Raw genomic sequence first — 17003 nt, forward strand, 5'->3', positions numbered from 1 at the left:
GGCGCTCCTACCTTTCAGGCCCTTCTTGGGGTTTCCACAGAGCGACTCGTAGATCTGGAGCTCGGACTGCAGGGATAGGGAGAGCCTCTGCTTTTCTTCACACTGTTGTTGCAGGAGGGCTAGCTTGTGCTGCAGCCTGCGAAGGAGAAGGGAGGGTGAGCCACGTGGGGGGAAATGAACCAGAGCCTTTGCCTAGGGGAGTCTGGTGGGCGGGGCTAGCTCGCAGGCTCACTAGGCAGAGTGTGGGGGCAGGTAAGTCAGAGCATTGGCTTCCTTTGCTGGCAGCAGGGCAAACACACTACAGATTCCCTCTCTCTCTCTCTCTCTCTCTCTCTCTCTCTCTCTCTCTCTCTCTCTCACTCACTCACTCACCCTACAGCAGTCTCCTGCTGACAGGCAGATGCAGGGCCTCTCCTGGCATGGAGAAACTGATGTCCTGTATCTAGTGGAAAGCGTGGGGACAGGCTCCCGCCAGTCTCTGACAGATAGAAACATTTGTCGCAAGATTTCATCTCTCTACTTTGTGGGGGGAAATTTTTTTTTCCCCAAATTAAAGTCTTCCTTTTTTTTCTTTTCTTTTTTTGTTTTTTGTTTGTTTGTTTTTGTTTTTCCTTTTGCTACAATGAGGTAGGAATAGTGAAGAAGAAACCAAGGTTTCCAAAGGAGGAAACTACTACTTTGTCAATATCCCTTCTGCCCCAGAGTGGGGCCACTCCTTGCCAAGGCCCCGCCCACCTGGAGTCCTTTTCCTGGAGGGACAGCCTCTCCTCCTGGAAGTGCGAGAGCTCTTCCTGCTTCTCCTGCAAGTCTTCCAGCAGCTGCCTCCGCTCAGTCCTGTGCTGCTCCAGCTCCCTCTCCAGCTCTTGAAGCTGGGACCTCGAGGCGAGCAGAGCCTCCCGCAGGCGGTCCGTTTCCTGGGAGTGTCCTGATGAAGAGGACGGCACAGGGGCATTTATGTCACCGCCTTAAGCTCATTAGAAAGACAAGCCCAAACACACATGTGAGGCCAGAACACCGTGTGTGTGTGTGTGTGTGTGTGTGTGTGTGTGTGTGTGTGTGTGTATGTGTGTGAGACCCTCTGTTTAAGACACCCTCCCTGCTCTTAGGAAAGACAGTGTGGCCCTGACGATCAGCTTTGTCTAGGTGCTGATGTGCGGCTGCTCAACTGTCTTGTTGTTGTTGTTGTTTTGGTTTTTTGAGACGGGGTTTCTCTGTGTAGCCTTGGCTATCCTGAACTCACTTTGTAGACCAGGCTGGCCTCAAACTCACAGTGATCCACCTGCCTCTGCCTCCCGAGTGCTGGGATTAAAGGCTGCTCAACTGTCTACCTTCAGTCTCGTCAAAGGCCAGCGCCGGTTTCCTGTTTGTGGTTTTTTAGAATATACTCTTTTCATCATTTGAAAACTGGGACATTTGATGTTTTCTGGCTGTGTGACATCTCTCTGATCAAAACTCCTTGAAGACAATCTACATTGACGCTTCATAGATGGCTACTTCTTAGGTCCAGCTGTGTTCACGTGGATCTCTTGCCATTCCTTTCCACTGAGGCTGTTCCACTCTCTCCCAGCATGCACCCGTAGATTGATCAGTCTCTCTGCCTTCCTCCTTATCTGCCAGCCTTAGTTATCTTCCAGCAAGGGCCTTGCCTCTCATGTTTTCTTGTAGCTACCTTAGAAATCTCTCCTCATGTCTTTCGCCTCCACAAGGATTCCTTGGTTCTGGACTTAATCCTGTCATATATTGCTCTTAGCTTTTAAAATGGCTGTTCAGTAGATATTTGTACATAAAGATAATTTGTGGTCAACTATACATTGATTCAGTCAAGCCAATGAATACTAAGGCAGTCTCCCTCTCAGACCATGTGGGAAATGGCGCCCACTTATGGATGACCATTAAGTAGGGCTGGGAAAGCTCTAGAGGACACAGAGCCATGGGAATGGACAGAAGTCTGGGTGAGGAATGTAGTGAGAGGCAGAGAAATGGCAGAACAGGAACCAGACAGCTGCCCACAGCTGTACTAGTCTGGAGATGATGAGAGATGACAGACACATGTTTCCTGGGTTTGAGTCCCAGTCGACTGTGAGCAGGTAGATGGGAGCAGGCTCCAAACTGGCACGGCAGCTGGGTAGACAGTCACTGCTCTTGGATGTGGGCAGGTTTTAAACGGGATAGGCTTCCTAGAGCCATTCATTCTCAGAGCCTAGGAGCCTAAGGGCCAGTGTCGGGATCTCTTAGGGCAGTGCTTCTCAACCTTCTTACTGCAACGACCCTTTAATATAGTTCCTCATGTTGTGGTGACCCGCAGCCATGAATTTTTCATTGTTACTTCATAACTGTAATTTTGCCAGTGCTGCAAGTCATAATGTAAATATCTGTGTTTTCCAACAGTCTTGCAAGACCCCTGTGAAAGGACCATTCGACCCCTGACAAAGCGGTCACAACCCATAGGGTGAGAACCACTGTCTGAGGGAGTAGCCCTTGGTAGACATATTAGTAACCTAAATGTTGGGTTGGTAAGTTTTGGGTAGCTGTTACATCAGCCTTCTCTTCGCTTTTCCCATTGGTGATTGTCATAGCCAGGGTGGGAACTAGTCTGCTCTTGCACCACCTACCTCTGGAAGCATGACTGAGCTGAGCCTGCAGGCTTTGGTTTTCTTCCCTTAGGGCTCTGTTTTCACTGTAGAGCTGAGGCATGGTCTCCAGGCCCTGGCTGTAGAAGTGAGAGGTGGAGCCTGTCCCAGAAAACACACCAATGTCCCATGTAACGGGTGCTTTTCCACTTCCTCAAAGATCTGCTGTCCTGACCCAGCAGAAATCTCTGGCCCCTGGAGACCTGGGATGAACTGGAGCTCGCAGCTGAGCGGTATGTGCTTGTTTTTACATGCAGCCACTATAATTATGTCGGAAGTTTTTCCTCCCTGCACAATTATAGCTGGGGCTGCTGTGTGGAAGAAGCAATTGCAAGGACAAAGAGTGACATCCAAATGGCAACATCTTGGAGGGTGGCAGAGGTGGGGACTAATGGCCTCCTAGTGAAGTAGGGGAGGAGGGTCTTCATAGACAGGGCTCTACTGCTTACCAGTCACAAGGACACAGAGAACGGGCCAGCTGCATGTAAGCAGGTTAAGGACAAGAGGCCAGACCTTTGCCTGAGGAAAGTCAATCTCTGAGCTTAGCTGAGATCAGTAAAGCAGGAACAACTGCGCTCCCTGCCCCCACTTGATGGACTCTGACAGTTAAGTGAAGTAAAAGGAATGGGACTGCTCTGCCCAGGGGCTCTCCCTTCTGCGGGACAGAGGCTGGACCTACCGCTTTCCCGGGCAGTGGTGCTGAGCCTGCGCTGCAGCTGCTCTCGCAGGCGGTCATTGACACATATGGATTCCTCCAGGCGCTGGCGCAGGCTTCGGATCTCACCTAAATGCTCTTCCAACAGGTCAGCCCCTGAAGCCATCCCAGACCAGGGCAGAAGCGGGAGACAGAACACTGGTGACTAGGGTGGGGTGAGAGCTCTGCCAGTGGATGCTCAGCCTGACCCTGGTGTCGCCTTCCTTCTACCCACTGTGTTCTTTCACACAGGCAGCTTCACTTAACGAAAAGGGGGCTTCCTGCCCACAGGGTGGCCCCTTGCTAAGGAAAGCCCATGAGCCTCCACCCGTGGTGAAAGGGGGCTCTGTATCACTTAGAAAGTAACTGACAGCTCTAACGGAACCCAACTGCCATCTGGCGAGGCGTGTCCACCTCTTGAGTGTGGTTTTGGGGCGACCAGGAAGGCCTGACTTCCTTTCTTTCAATCTCCTTATTCTTTCTGATAAATGACTTTTTTTTCAAAAAGCAAAATCTATCCTTTCCAACCTAGAGCAGGCCTAAGGTAAAAACCACAAGCCTGCAACCTACCTAGGGTAGCTAGGGGCTGGCATTTGATGCTTTCTAGGTCATTTTTAGTCAGGCAGGAAGAAGGAAGACCCAGCATGGATCTAGGACCCAGAAGGACCCAGAGGAGGAAGCGTACTCAGGTTACAAGCAGGCCGTGTCACTTTGAGCTATCTCCTGGAAATTTCCTGTTGGAACTGAATTACATTGTATTGTCTGCCTCCTTGCTTACACCCCTCCACTTAGTGTGACTGAGTTTTGCACCAAGGACATATTTGAGGGGTAGAGAAGTTGTATCCTTTCTGTGTATTTCCCCAACTGAAGGGAGAAGGTCCCAGCTCTGTGCGTTACCTGTGGGTTTGGAGTTAAGCTGGTACAACGAGGAGCCTGAGGACAGGTCCCCGGAGATGCTCCCTTTCTGAGGCCTCATCAAGTCCCACTGGCCACAGCCACCCAGGTAGCCAGGCTCCAGGATTCTGCCCAGCTCTAGGGTGCCCCTTGTAGGAGAGTGGGGCTGAGGAGGCTTGAGGTAGCCGCAGGAACTGGCTTCTGGATGGTTGCTCAGCAGTGTCGATGTAGAAGCAGGCGGAGCAACGCTAACACCTGGGCAGAAAGAAACACAGTGAGAAACAAACGGCATCAGAAGCCAACACCAGTAAGGACACGGAGACCACTGAGAATGGGGACTAGTGGTGAACATGGGGGAAGGCCAGCACCCCAGTTCATCGTGGGGTATCAGTGAGATGAAGACTCAAAACCTCAAGCCTGACTTTCACCTTCTATTTCCCAGCACGAGGCATCCAGAGGTAGAGGGCGAAGAAAGACCTGACAGGGGCCTGTACACACAAAGGAAAAGCCTAGGGGCTCCTCTCCTGGTCCCTACTGTTATTCCTCATGACAGAATTCAGGAAAGTTCTGAAGTTGGAGTCATCCCAAAGTTAGGGGTAAAGAATGTGATGGGCTAGCCCACACATGGGAGTATCTGCCTGCCTGTATTTGCCATCCCCTAAAGCTAACCAGTCAATCTTTCCATGCCTCCTTCGGGGAGACATGGGGAAATAAAATCCAGCTGGACTTTGCCACATTGAAGAGCTCTCTGCTCAGGCTGGGAAAACCCTGTGTAAGGAAAGTTGTGATCTGGACAACCACCTTAAGATGTACATCATGAAACCTTAAAGCAACGGTTCTCAACCCGTGGGATGTGACCCCTTTGGGGATGAATGACCTTTTCATAGGGGTCGCATATCAGATATTTACATTATGATTCATAACAGTAGAAAAATTACAGTTATGAAGTAGCAACAAAATAGTTTTATGGTTGGGGGTCACCACATGTTGTATTAGGCAGGCTGAGGACCACCACCTTAAAGAATTATTAAACATATTCCAAGGAGGGTGGTAGGATCACTTCTTTTCTAGGATGATATTTTCAAAGACCCTATGAAACCACTGGCCCTTCCTTGGGCCCCTGAAGCAGAGGCAAGAGTCCAGGTGATGTCCCCTGTAGCCTGTTTCTGCCCTATCTAGGGGGTGTCTGCAAGGAAGACCCCTGCACAGACTTTAGATTGCTTCTGTTTTTTTTTTAAGCCAAGCATAGGAAAGAAGTGGGGCCATGAGGCAAAGGGGTGCACAGGGCCATAGTGCAGACAGTGCAGAAGGCCGCCGATTTCTTCCGATCGCTATCAACACAGGCTCTAATCAAACAGGGAGAAGTATCATTTCCTCCAAACAATTTAGACTCAGGGCAAGGATCAGTACAACTACAACTGCCACTGACCAAGTTTTATCCTCAGAACTAGTTCTCAAATTGGCCCATCTGCTAAAACCACCTGAGGAAACGTAAACACACACACACACACACACACACACACACACACACACACACACACACACGCACACCTGCCCAACCATAAGTGTGGGATACATATTGAGCACTGGACATTTAAGAACATCATCCCAGGAGATTTTAATAGGGAGCAAACTTCAAGAAGTATTGTCGTGGGTCTTTCCTTCCCCAGTTATGCAAGCCACTCTTCAGTGCTAAAACGGGAGACTAAGAATTTAAACATTTGTACTTTTTAGTAAGGACTTGACAAAGACATGATTTCCTACTCCTCTCATACCTGATGCTTCCTTACCTCCAAACATGTAAAGGTCAGGGGAGGTTTTAAGTCTGTTGGTAACAATGACCTGTATCCTTGTGATTGAGCTTCCTCTGGTTGCACACCCAGAGCCCCTGCCCCAGACCATGCAAAGACACCAATTCCAGGGGCTCTTAGCCCACCACGTACCTAGGAAGCTGCTGTGTGCCAGTGTCTATGTGGGAAAGTGATTCTCAATAAACAGTGAATGATGATCCATGAGAGAGGACCATGCCTCCGGATAGGGAAAGGGAGGGCTAATCTTCTTTACAAAGGCTGGGACCATCTGAACCAACATCAAGGGCCTGAGACTACGTGACTCCACAAGCCACAAAAGACCCATTTTATGCACAGGGTTCTCTTTGTATTATTTCCTTTTGGTAAAGATATGTTGACAACCATAAAAAGGATACAAGGGGAAAGGATGCAGGGAAGGACATAGAAACCAAAGAATGTTCGTGCCGTCTTGACATGGGGCATATTTGTTGGTGTCAGAACTGCCAACAGAAGTTTTAGGTCATAAGTACAGCCCATCTGTTGGTCTCTGAAGAGAAGGCGGCAGGTGTAAAGGATCACCAGAGTGTTTCCACTGGGCTCAGCCCATGGCTTAAGCAGTAGGGCATCTAAAGTACCCTAGTGCAAGGCTACGGGGAGAATTGGACAGCAGGAGCAGATGACAGGCTTCAAGCGGTTACCTTCCATCTTAGCTGCCTGACCTAACTCCATGCACTACACAGGACACTTGGGAGGCCCAGGCAAGACCGTAGTTATGCTAGGTAAGCCCTACTCTGATGTTCTGGAGAAATCCAAAAACAGAAAATTTATTCCCTTAGACTTCATAACCTAGAACTGGAAAACTTGCCGTGATCCAGTGGGTTCTGTAAGTCTAGCTGGGTGCACACTAGTCAAACTAACCATTTTTAGGGTTGACAAAAACAAAACAACAGACAAACAGAAACCTAGGCTGATGCAGATGCCACCAGGGGCCTTACGGAATCAGCTGCTGGCTGTGGTCTATGCTCAGTAAATAGCCCAGGTGTGAAGGATCTTCTGTTGCTCAATCAAGCTCTGTTACAGGCACAGAGTGTGACTTTAGTGTAAGTCTATAAAAATCATTACCAAGGAGCCATCCTTTTTTTTCTATTCCTAAAGTGATCACATGCATGGCATCTCACTGTAAGGCATCCAGTGCATACACACAGCAGATCCTTTTCTATGAACTGTGCCATCATGTATGAAGATGGAGGGCAGAGTTCACAACAGTTGTCACAGCCTGAGTTATGGTGCTATCCGTATACACATCCTGTTTGGGGGGGGGGGCGTGGAATGAACCTTGAACAATAAGAAAGGGGGCTTTACCCCACTCTGCTTCTGAATCTTGACCCTTTGTATCTAAAGCTGATGGTGTCGGGCACCAATTAAGAGCAGTGCACAGCAGGAGATACGGCTTGCCCCACAAAGCAGTCTCTGAACACGGCTGTATTTTATGTCACCCTGCAAGGGCAAAGCATAACTTCTTTATCCCACCTGCCAATAGGCATTCCCCAGACTGCCAGGGATGCACACTGGCATTCTGTGTTGTGCCTAACTCTGTTAGCAGTCTGTGAGCACCAGGTTGAATCTGAAGACCTCCTGTATCTGATGGGGGCACAGGCCAGAGACAACAGCAGATGCAGTTCACGTGAGAAGCAAGCGAGCTCTCCCTCCATCTGCCACCCTGACCCGTGCCTAGTTTTTTCCCCTTCACCACCATCAAGCCAAAGCCATGCAAAGCCACAGCATGTGCGCCACCACTCAGAAGCACACCAAGGCAGCAACGGTGCTCACTTTCTCCCAGCTGCTTTTGCAGCATCTGCAGCTCCTGCTGCGCCTCAGCCAAGGACACCACCGGTGTCTCACAGCAGCCAAGAAGGGGAGGGCCAGAGGGGCTGAAAGGCATGAAGCTGGATGGAGTTGGGTGCATTGGTGCCTGGGAAAGGCTAGCCGGCGTGGGCATGGAGGTAAAGTGAAAGCCTAGAAATAAAGAGTCAGGGAGAGACATCATTAGAGAGAGAGCAAGAGAAAAACAGAGAAGGTAGACCATTTCCTGATCAGATGTGGGCCTGTCTCGTGGCCAGCACTTGCTGTGGTACAGGCCAAGCCCCAGCAAGGCCAAGTATAATTCCTAAGAAGCAGCCTGGCAGGTCTCTCTGCCTTATCTGTGTATATATCCTCGGCTCAAGATGGAGGCAGTTGACTACAGAGGCAAGATGGTGTGACTCACTCCCACTGTGTATTAGGGTAGCTATGTTTACTCCCCCCAGAACCCCCTAGGGTGCTTGTCCTAGTGTGCACCAGCCCTTTCCTCTGGATAAAGACTATTCATTCATCCAGAACTCCGTTTTTGGACTGGATCAAGATCATCCTGAGGATGACAGACTAGACCAGGCACTATTAGTAGGTATAGTGTGGGATTTTTGGTGGGAACAAACCTTAGAAATCCAAAGCAGTGTGTTCATTCATAAGATGAGAAACGGCCATGGAAGTGGGGCTGAGATAGTGCCTTGCAAGCCTGTCTGAGGAGACTATTTAATATGTACATTAGCTTATAGTAATTGAGTAGGGGAGTGGGCTTCATTGCGACACGTCTGTTCATGTATGTACGTGCTTTGATTATGTCCTCTCAAGAGGGTGCTGTCTTGGTTTTCCTTCCTCCTTTTCCAAGCCCCCTTTTCCTTAAAAGGTTCCACCCTTCCTTTTCCTCCTTTTCTTTCCTCCCCCTTCCTGTGACAAGACCTGACCCAGCACTACCGACTAGCCTCAAGTCATCACAGTATTGATAAACGCCGGGTTAAAGGTGTGCACCACCAGCTCTCAGTGCACAGCAATCTGCTTCAGTGCAGAGCAGCAACAGGATGATGCTCTGGGAGTAGGACCCAGAAGTTTAATTAAAAATAAATTTCCTTCAGTGATCCATGGAGTCTATGTACAGCCAACTCTTTAGAAACACTATGAGAATTTAATGTTTTAATCCATTTCCTTTTTCCAGTGGGAGCAAGGCAGAAATCAAGGCCACCCTGAGGAGGACATCTCATGTAGAACACATGACTACATCTACAGTAGATCACTACTCCCGTGGTGCTGATGCTGCGTCACACACCCGAACTGCCTAGCAACACAGCCCAGGCATCTTTTAGGAAGGCACCATGATGTTAAAGCCCCCTGAGTGAATAACCACCCTTCATGATCTCTTGGTCCAGCTGCTGCTCCCTCAGACGCAGAACCATAGTGCCCAGGCACAGGTAGGGGAAGGATACATATCCCTGTTCCTCAAGACTGTGGTTGAATTGCCCTTGGGGGGACAGGAATGAAGGTGGCAGAAAGTGGGACAGAAAGTCACACCGGATCACACACTACATGAAGGGAGTCAGACATGGAGGAAGGCAGGAAGCAGGGACCGGCCTTTCTCCAGCATCTCTGAAGCTGAACCGTGAATGATCAATAAGACTTGTGACAACTATGTTGAGATACGAAAGCGAATGTTGCCCACTCATTGTCTGCAAGCATGAGCTCACTGATGGTAACAGAAAAACAAGCAGTGGTTAGCTATGAAGACAGCCGCATCACCTATGGAAAAAGGCATCGGACCAGTTAAGTAGGTGATAATTATGGGACTAATAGATGTGAGGGCTTCCCCGCCCCCCCATTCTTTGTCTATTATAATCCTATAAAAATGTTGGCCTCTGTTTCTTCAGGGTAAGTGAGAAAACTTAAGTGAAAAAGGAGTAAATTTTTAAAAAGGTAGCCAGCTATTGGTCAAAACCAGCTCATAGACTAAAGCTTATTGAAGATTTCTTGCTTTCTAATATTTTAAAATAAGACACAGATGGTAAGTGAGAACGGCCTCCTGATTTGTCTGTGATGTGATGGATTTAGGCTTCTAACAGTTGCACGTTATCCCTGAAAGAAAACCAAGCAGGCAGCTGAGAGAGAGAAAGATGAAGCTACTGCCCCACTGGCTGTTTCATACCTGGATGGGCCTGGCTGGCCTCCTTGGGGGGACTCTGGGGAGTTGGCAAGCTGATGGGGCTGTTGCTGGACTCGACCTTAAGCCCCTGAGATGCACTGGTTGCTGATGGTTTAGAAGACAACACGGCAGAATGACTTGGATGATGGATGGATTCTACAAAACCCATGAATGAAAGAAAATGTTTGCTGTTGTACAGAGAACTGGAAGCAAGGCCTTATGTTACCCAGCAGTGTCAGGGCTGGAGGCTGGCTGGCTGTCGTGGAAGGCCCCCAAGGACAAGGACCTTTGGCAGGATGCATTTTCCTGCTTTTAGATAGCTCCTTCAGTAAGGGAATCACCTTCGGGGGACAGGAAATTCAGAATCTGGAGATCCTGAATGGACACAGGCAACACAGCTGTGGAAACCCACAGACACTCAAGGCTCACTGTACAGACACTGCAAGGACCCAAGGTGCTCCATCTTAAGGATGTGAGCCTATCAGTCAGATCTGGTGAGAAGTAAAGGTTGGCCACCATCTTCTCACCTGGGATTACATGTCATCATGTGCCTGATGGCAGAACTCAGAGTGACAGCATTACTTGTAGAGTCAGGGACAGAGCAAGAATTCTAGCCAATGGGAGCCTGTGCTTGGGACTTGGTCCCAGAGCCATGTTCCGTTCAGCCCTGCTACACTCCAAAGTGGATTATAAGGCCTGGATCCCAAGGTCTCCTCTCAGCCGAGACAGAGAAGGTCCCACTCCGACAGTGGGGGCTACCTGAGTGGCTGGGTGAGGCTTTCTTCTCTTCATAGTGTGTGTACTCGCTGGCTACATCCATGTCAGAGCAGGCTTCGATCTCATCCGACAGGAAGGACGTGCTACTGGCAGAGCGGTGGGAGTCAGACATGGCATGGCTGCTGGCGGGTGAGAGGGACCGGGTGTCCAGCTTTGCCTGCAGGACTTCAATCACTTTCTCTTTCTCCTGTAGCTCCCTGCTGAGCCTGGTGGGGAAGGGAAGTAGTCCACAGGTGAATCCCAGGCCACCCAGACTAGCTCATGTTCACTAAAGCCCTCGGGGAAACCCACGTGAGCCAAGGGCACCGTTCTGTGTAGAATACGAAAACAACACATCTCTAACCAGGCATAGAGTGCATGTATGGAACAAGTGGATAGGTAACAGTAGTACACAGGCCACATGCTGAGCACTGGCAGAGGCACATCCAGTCCTTTAAGGAATGGCTGCGTAACCGGTGGCCCCTAAACAGTGGCAGTCTGAGGAATATTGGCATCTCCAACAACAATAAAAATCAAAAGGGCTTGATACCCTATGAGCATATACAGGGGGAGAAGGTCCCCCTCAGTCACAGTCATAGGGTAGGGGAGTAAGGGGAAAATGGAAGGGAGGGAGGGAGGGAAAGAGGGAGGGAGGAATGGGAGGGTACAGGGGATGGAATAACAATTAAGATGTAATATGAATAAATTAATAAAATTTATTTATTTATTTATTTATTTTGGTTTTTTGAGACAGAGTTTCTCTGTGTAGCCTTGGCTGTCCTGGACTCACTTTGTAGACCAGGCTGGCCTCGAGTGCACAGCGATCCACCTGCCTCTGCCTCCCGAGTGCTGGGATTAAAGGCGTGCACCACCACGCCCGGCTAAAAATATATTTTTTTAAAAAAGAAAAATATGGAACAAAGCATTGTCACAATGTCTGAAATGAGGATAAATGGAGTCATCTAGTTCACTCAAGCGCAGGCCCTTTATGTGTCTGGGATAACTGAGACACAAAACCAAAAAGAACCACAGACTCCATGTCCTGCACCACAGACATTTTGAGAAGTATTTACATGATCTGACGCACAGTGACACAAAGAGCTCAAACCAGTGGCCATAGATGGCCCTGAGCCAGTGTCTCGGTGAGCACATGGGCTGAATGTTTTCCTGCTGCCTTCTGGGCATCCGCCCCACCCGGGCCTCTTCCTCTACTTCCTGCTGTAGGAGTCATATTTCTCCAAGGATATCGAGTGGCTACTAAGCTAGCTGTCAATAAAACCCAGGGCAGGCTGGGGGGGGGAAGGGGGGAGGGAGGGGGAGGGGAGCAGGGAGGGCGAGTCCTTGACACACACATGACTCACTCATGGGTCAGACTGTTCATAGCTTACCATGCCTGAGGCATTACTGTAGCGATGAAATTCCATTGAAAGAAATTGGGGGAAAACAGCCCCAATGAGTGTCCATGCACAAGTGGATTAATCTCACTCGGTTTCCCCTCCTAGGCTGTGAACTTGGGGCTACCCTGACTGGACCCCCTTTACCAGACTGCCTTCTTAATTACCTGAGGGCGAGCGGCTCAAGCCCAGCTTCTTCCTTCTCACTCTTATGGGCCTCTGCAAAGGGAATTTAGAAAGTAACAGAACAGTGATTACGCCATGCATAGGTTCGGGAAAATTATTTTGAGTAGTCAAGTTGTGTGTGTGTGTGTGTGTGTGTGTGCATGTGATGCATGTATGTGTGTGAGTGTACTCAAAGGAGCCATTTGCCATCTTTTTCCTTCTTTTTTGAGAAAGTGTCTCACTGAACTTGGACTCAGCAAAGAAGGAACCTGTCTGGCCAGCAAGCCCAGGGGACCCTTTGTCTCTAGTTCCTTGGGCTATGATTAGATGTGTGGGTACTACCATGTACAGGTTTTTTATGTAGATTCTGGGGCTTGAACTCAGGTCTTCTTGCTTGTAAGGCAAGCACTTTACTGACTGAGCTACTTCTCCAGCCATCTGTTATGTCCTTTTTTATCAGCATAAATTAACTCTACATTATGAGCCTTGCAGAGATGTACATAGGAATCTTTGGTCATACGTCCTAATAAGTGGCCTCCCACTGCCATGCTTGCTATTGTTAACATTTTAAAGTTCGTCTCCTGATTCCGCTTGAAGGAGAACAGCTATCACAACTCTCCTTTAGAGAGGTGAGCAGGCAGCCCGCCTAAGCTCACCAAGGAGAGATTACCCCTGGGCAAGGTGACACTCTGACTTCACACATCCAAAGCAAGGCTAAAAACTGAGGTACATTTTCTCTCACTGACCACAAAATCCATCCCCAGCTATTCGCAGAATTCTCCAGCCTCTTGTGGCAGCCTGGCTCCCACACCCACAGACAAGTGACCAGCAACTCTCACGCAAACCTTCTGTTGTAGCTCAGATGACAAGTCTCTTTTCCTGAAGGTTAACGCAAACACATACTGTTCCGCCCTGACCTCCTGAGGCCTGGGATTATAGGAGCATGGCAGTTATGTCTGGCTCCACGGCTGCAACCACCTGATTCAGAAACGACCCTCAAGACATGAAGGACAGGACGCTGCCGTGGACCAGCGGTGGCCACGCGAACCTGGGGCGGTGCCAGTGGCCAACTTACTAGTGCTGAGTTTGCTGGTGAGTCTCTCCGTCAGCTGGCCTCCCTGGGCAAGTTGCTCCCGGAAGCTCTGGCCCAGGTAGTAATCAATGTCGTTGCTCCTTAGGAGATCCTCAAAAGATTTCACCGTGTCTTTCGCGTGCTGGGTGAGAAGATAACATATACCTCTCCCTTCTCGTATTTTTTGACGTAGATAGGATAGTTCTCGGGCCTGATCCTGGATCAAGGAGTCATATTTTCTAATGCAGGGAAGAGGAGAGAGAGGGAGAGTGAAAAAAAAGAGTGAATGGTAAGTTATGAGGGCTTCCCCGGGAGTCCTCTGTGAGAGCACACCTAACGAACTCCCCGACTCGGAATTTGTACTATCCATGCAAGTGTTTAAAAAGTAAATTCCACGCTGAGAAACGGCGGCACCAAAAATGTTTACGATGCCATTGTTCCCAGCTCCTGTAGAATGGCAGCCACATGGGAGACCCAGTCGAACTGAGTCAGCCCAGAGACCCATGAGACATGGTAAAGCCACTATGTCTTGGAGAGGTTTGTTACTTAGCAACAGATGAGGACAGAGGCTGAGATGTATGTCCACTCAATATTTTTCAGCATAAATTATAAGTGATCACGATAACTGAAAATAGCATGGAGAGATTAACCTATTCCAGACACTAGTCTAAGCCCATGTAATAGTTTAATTAAGCCCAAAAACTGTCTTTGAGCTGTTCATTTGTTTGTTTGCTCCTCTTCAGTGACTAGATTGGGAGAGGTTGAGTGGTTTGCACAGCTCATAAGCTGCAGACCTAGGACTTCAAGTCAGGCATCTGAGTCTAGTTTTGCCACTACCCTATACCACTTATATTGTTACAGATATTTTTCATTTTTATTTTTTAAAGATTTATTACGCATACAGGGTTCTGCGGGCATGCACCCCTGCCTGCCAGAGGAGGGCACCAGATCTCATTACAAATGGTTGTGAGATAACCACCATGTGGTTGCTGGGAATTGAACTCAGGACCTCTGAGCCCATTTTTAACATCTGTAACGGGACATCTCAGAGATCTGCTCCCACCATCCAGTGTGGTGCTGGTTGTCCCTGCCTCTGTTCCTGTCTTCCCTCAGCTCAACCACTATTTAAATGCCTTTCTGGTCACCTGGACAGGTTCTCCCTTCCAAGGGCTGCCCTGTTCCATCTACTTCTTAGACAATGATCAAGCTGAGGGCCTGAGCATCCCCCCCCCCCCTTACCCAGGCCATGAGGCAGATCTCAGCTCCTCAGGCAACTTCCCCTCTAGTCCAGCTTTGGGGAGCTGGGCCTCCAGCTGGGAGACTCTCTGGATGACACTCTCTAGATCCTTTTTAGCCTGCAGCCCGGGAGGGTAAAAAGCCCCGGTGCCATCAGACAGCCAGCCCTCGTCTTCATCAGTGACACTGTGGGGTGAAGATCCCTCAAGGGTCGCGACGGCTCTCAGCTTCCGGGGTCTCTCCAGACTGGATGAATAATCGCTCGTGGCAGAGAGGGACCGGACCCGGCTCCTGAGGTTCTGAATGACCTTGTTGGCGTTCTGTAGCTGGGCTTTCAGGTCTCTGATGTCCTTCCTCAGGATAGAGCTCTCGTCCAGATTTCCCCTGGCCCGTAACTCATCCTGCTTCCCTAGTTTAGTCTCCAAGGGCTTCTTCGCAGGTGGGCTGACCAAGACAGGGTCCAGGCACCCCTGCTCAGCGCACAGCCCCTCCATTGGCACCACGGGCCTCAGCCGATTGTGTTCCTCACACTCTGGAAGAGACAGAAACATCTTCCTGAAGAGAAGCTGGACACACTGCTGTGGCCACTCTGTTGTGGGGAGTGGACTGTGTAGGCTCAATGTTCTTAACAATTATATTTTGTTATTAACTTATTAACCAAGAGTACCTCACTTATAACCCGACTAACCTACACAATAGGAAGAGGAGATTAAAGGATACAATAGTGAAACTATAAGGATATCAACTCCAAGGAACGACTCTCCTGGTATAATCAGCAGGATTTCTTCTGCTGGAACCTGGAGCAACCGGAACCTGGAGCCCCGAAGCCTTCCCTCAAGCGGTTCTCTCTAGGAGCATCTTGAAGTGGAGTGATGAACAGCCAAAACTATCCCAAGTCTCCAAAGGCCCCGCCTCCTGTTTTTGGCTCACATTTATATCTCCTCTCAGAATTTGTTCAAGGATGTTTTTCAGCTGGTTGACAACCAATCTCCCCCACACTGTGGTTAAACTTCTAAGGGGATAAACATCACCTGCTCTCTCACAAGTCTTTTTCACATCCCACACTTGTGATCTAAACAAAAAACATGTTTATCTCTCCTTCAGGACTAGTCACATGAACAAGTACTGGGTCTGGCTGTAAGCTGTGCCGTCACACTTAGCTTTTCTTACTGAACAGCCCTGTGCCTGGAGCAAGGCACAGTCACTTTTGTTTGTTCTTTTTGTTTTGTTTTGTTTTGTTTTTTGAGACAGAGTTTCTCTGTATAATAGCTCTGTTCTGGATTCACTTTGTAGACCAGGCTGGCCTCGAACTCACAGAGATCCGCCTGCCTCTGCTTCTCCAGTGCTGGGATTAAAGGTGTGTGCCACCATGCCTAACATACACAGTTATTTTTTTTTAATCTGGTTGGCTGGAGGACCCAAACCAGTGATGGGGGTGAGTGGGTAATATAGCTAGTCACACATATGCAGGGCACACAGAAGACCCAGAATTCAAACCCCGCAGTCTCCTGTGTCCTTAACACAGGAGTCAGTCATTAGTCAGCACCTCTTAAGTGAGACGTTGAATCCAGGCATGGTGGCGCATGCCTGTAATCCCAGCACTCAGGGGGCAGAGGCAGGCAGATCATCCTGAGTTCAAGGCTAGCCTGGTCTACAAAGTGAGCCCAGGACAGCCAAGGCTACACAGAGAAACCCAGTCTCAAACAAATAAACAAACAAATAAACAAAGCAAAACCTGTGTATATGTAAATCGACCACAAGGGCAGAAGAACAAACTGCTTCTACAGCATCCCCTAACAGTGCTAGGATTTAAAACCATTGAGTTGTAACAGTGTGGAAAACAGGCCTAGGAAAATAAGACTTTCAAACCAAATCAGGATATTTAATACCCCAAGCTGCTCTAGGGTGGTGGCAGCCAGGATGACAGTACTAGTTAACATGTCAGTAGTAAAATGCTGGTCAGAATGTTTTATTAGAATCCATTCATCTTATTGATGTGAATGTCCAGTTGGTTAGATCGTTCCTTAATAGCCATTTTAGCAGATAAGGAAACAGGGGCATAGAGAAGCTCACTGGAGAGGGTTTGCACCAAGCAGGCAGGTCTCCAGACCCCTGTTTCTAACTGTCCTGCTACACTGCCTCAAGTTCACTTCTGTGGAATCCTGTAGTCCCTAATGGTCCTTTGTGAATACAAAAACAAACAAACAAACAAACAAATAAATAAATAAAATAAAAAATAAAAATAAAAAAAGACAAGAAAAGAAAGAAAGAAAGAAAGAAAAAGCAGGGCATGGTGGCGCACGCCTTTAATCCCAGCACTCAGGAGGCAGAGGCAGGCAAATACCTGTGAGTTCAAGGTCAGC

General features: G+C 48.8%; 1 protein-coding gene across 20 annotated transcripts in view; it reads right to left on the bottom strand.

The window, feature by feature from the left end:
• The window catches only part of PDE4DIP (phosphodiesterase 4D interacting protein), a 204117-nt gene that overhangs the window by 10338 nt on the left and 176776 nt on the right, over positions 1 to 17003 (bottom strand). For 12 of the 20 annotated variants that reach the window (XR_014774453.1, XM_084756810.1, XM_084756809.1 and 9 more), the window contains 11 exons: positions 14644 to 15172; positions 13408 to 13643; positions 12335 to 12386; positions 10777 to 11000; positions 10021 to 10173; positions 7839 to 8024; positions 4222 to 4473; positions 3310 to 3441; positions 2613 to 2732; positions 736 to 925; positions 12 to 136 (listed from right to left, as the gene is read on the bottom strand). Coding sequence is in view for 19 of the 20 variants with exons in the window: in XM_084756810.1 (XP_084612936.1) it covers positions 12 to 136; positions 736 to 925; positions 2613 to 2732; positions 3310 to 3441; positions 4222 to 4473; positions 7839 to 8024; positions 10021 to 10173; positions 10777 to 11000; positions 12335 to 12386; positions 13408 to 13643; positions 14644 to 15172 (2199 nt within the window). In the remaining variant the exon portion in view is untranslated. The remainder of the gene's footprint in view (positions 1 to 11; positions 137 to 735; positions 926 to 2612; positions 2733 to 3309; positions 3442 to 4221; positions 4474 to 7838; positions 8025 to 10020; positions 10174 to 10776; positions 11001 to 12334; positions 12387 to 13407; positions 13644 to 14643; positions 15173 to 17003) is intronic. The other 8 variants (XM_084756802.1, XM_084756804.1, XM_084756807.1 and 5 more) reach the window with 5 other exon arrangements.

The sequence above is a fragment of the Acomys minous genome (assembly GCF_964271855.1).
Source record: "Acomys minous genome assembly, chromosome: 14".
Taxonomy (NCBI): domain Eukaryota; kingdom Metazoa; phylum Chordata; class Mammalia; order Rodentia; family Muridae; genus Acomys; species Acomys minous.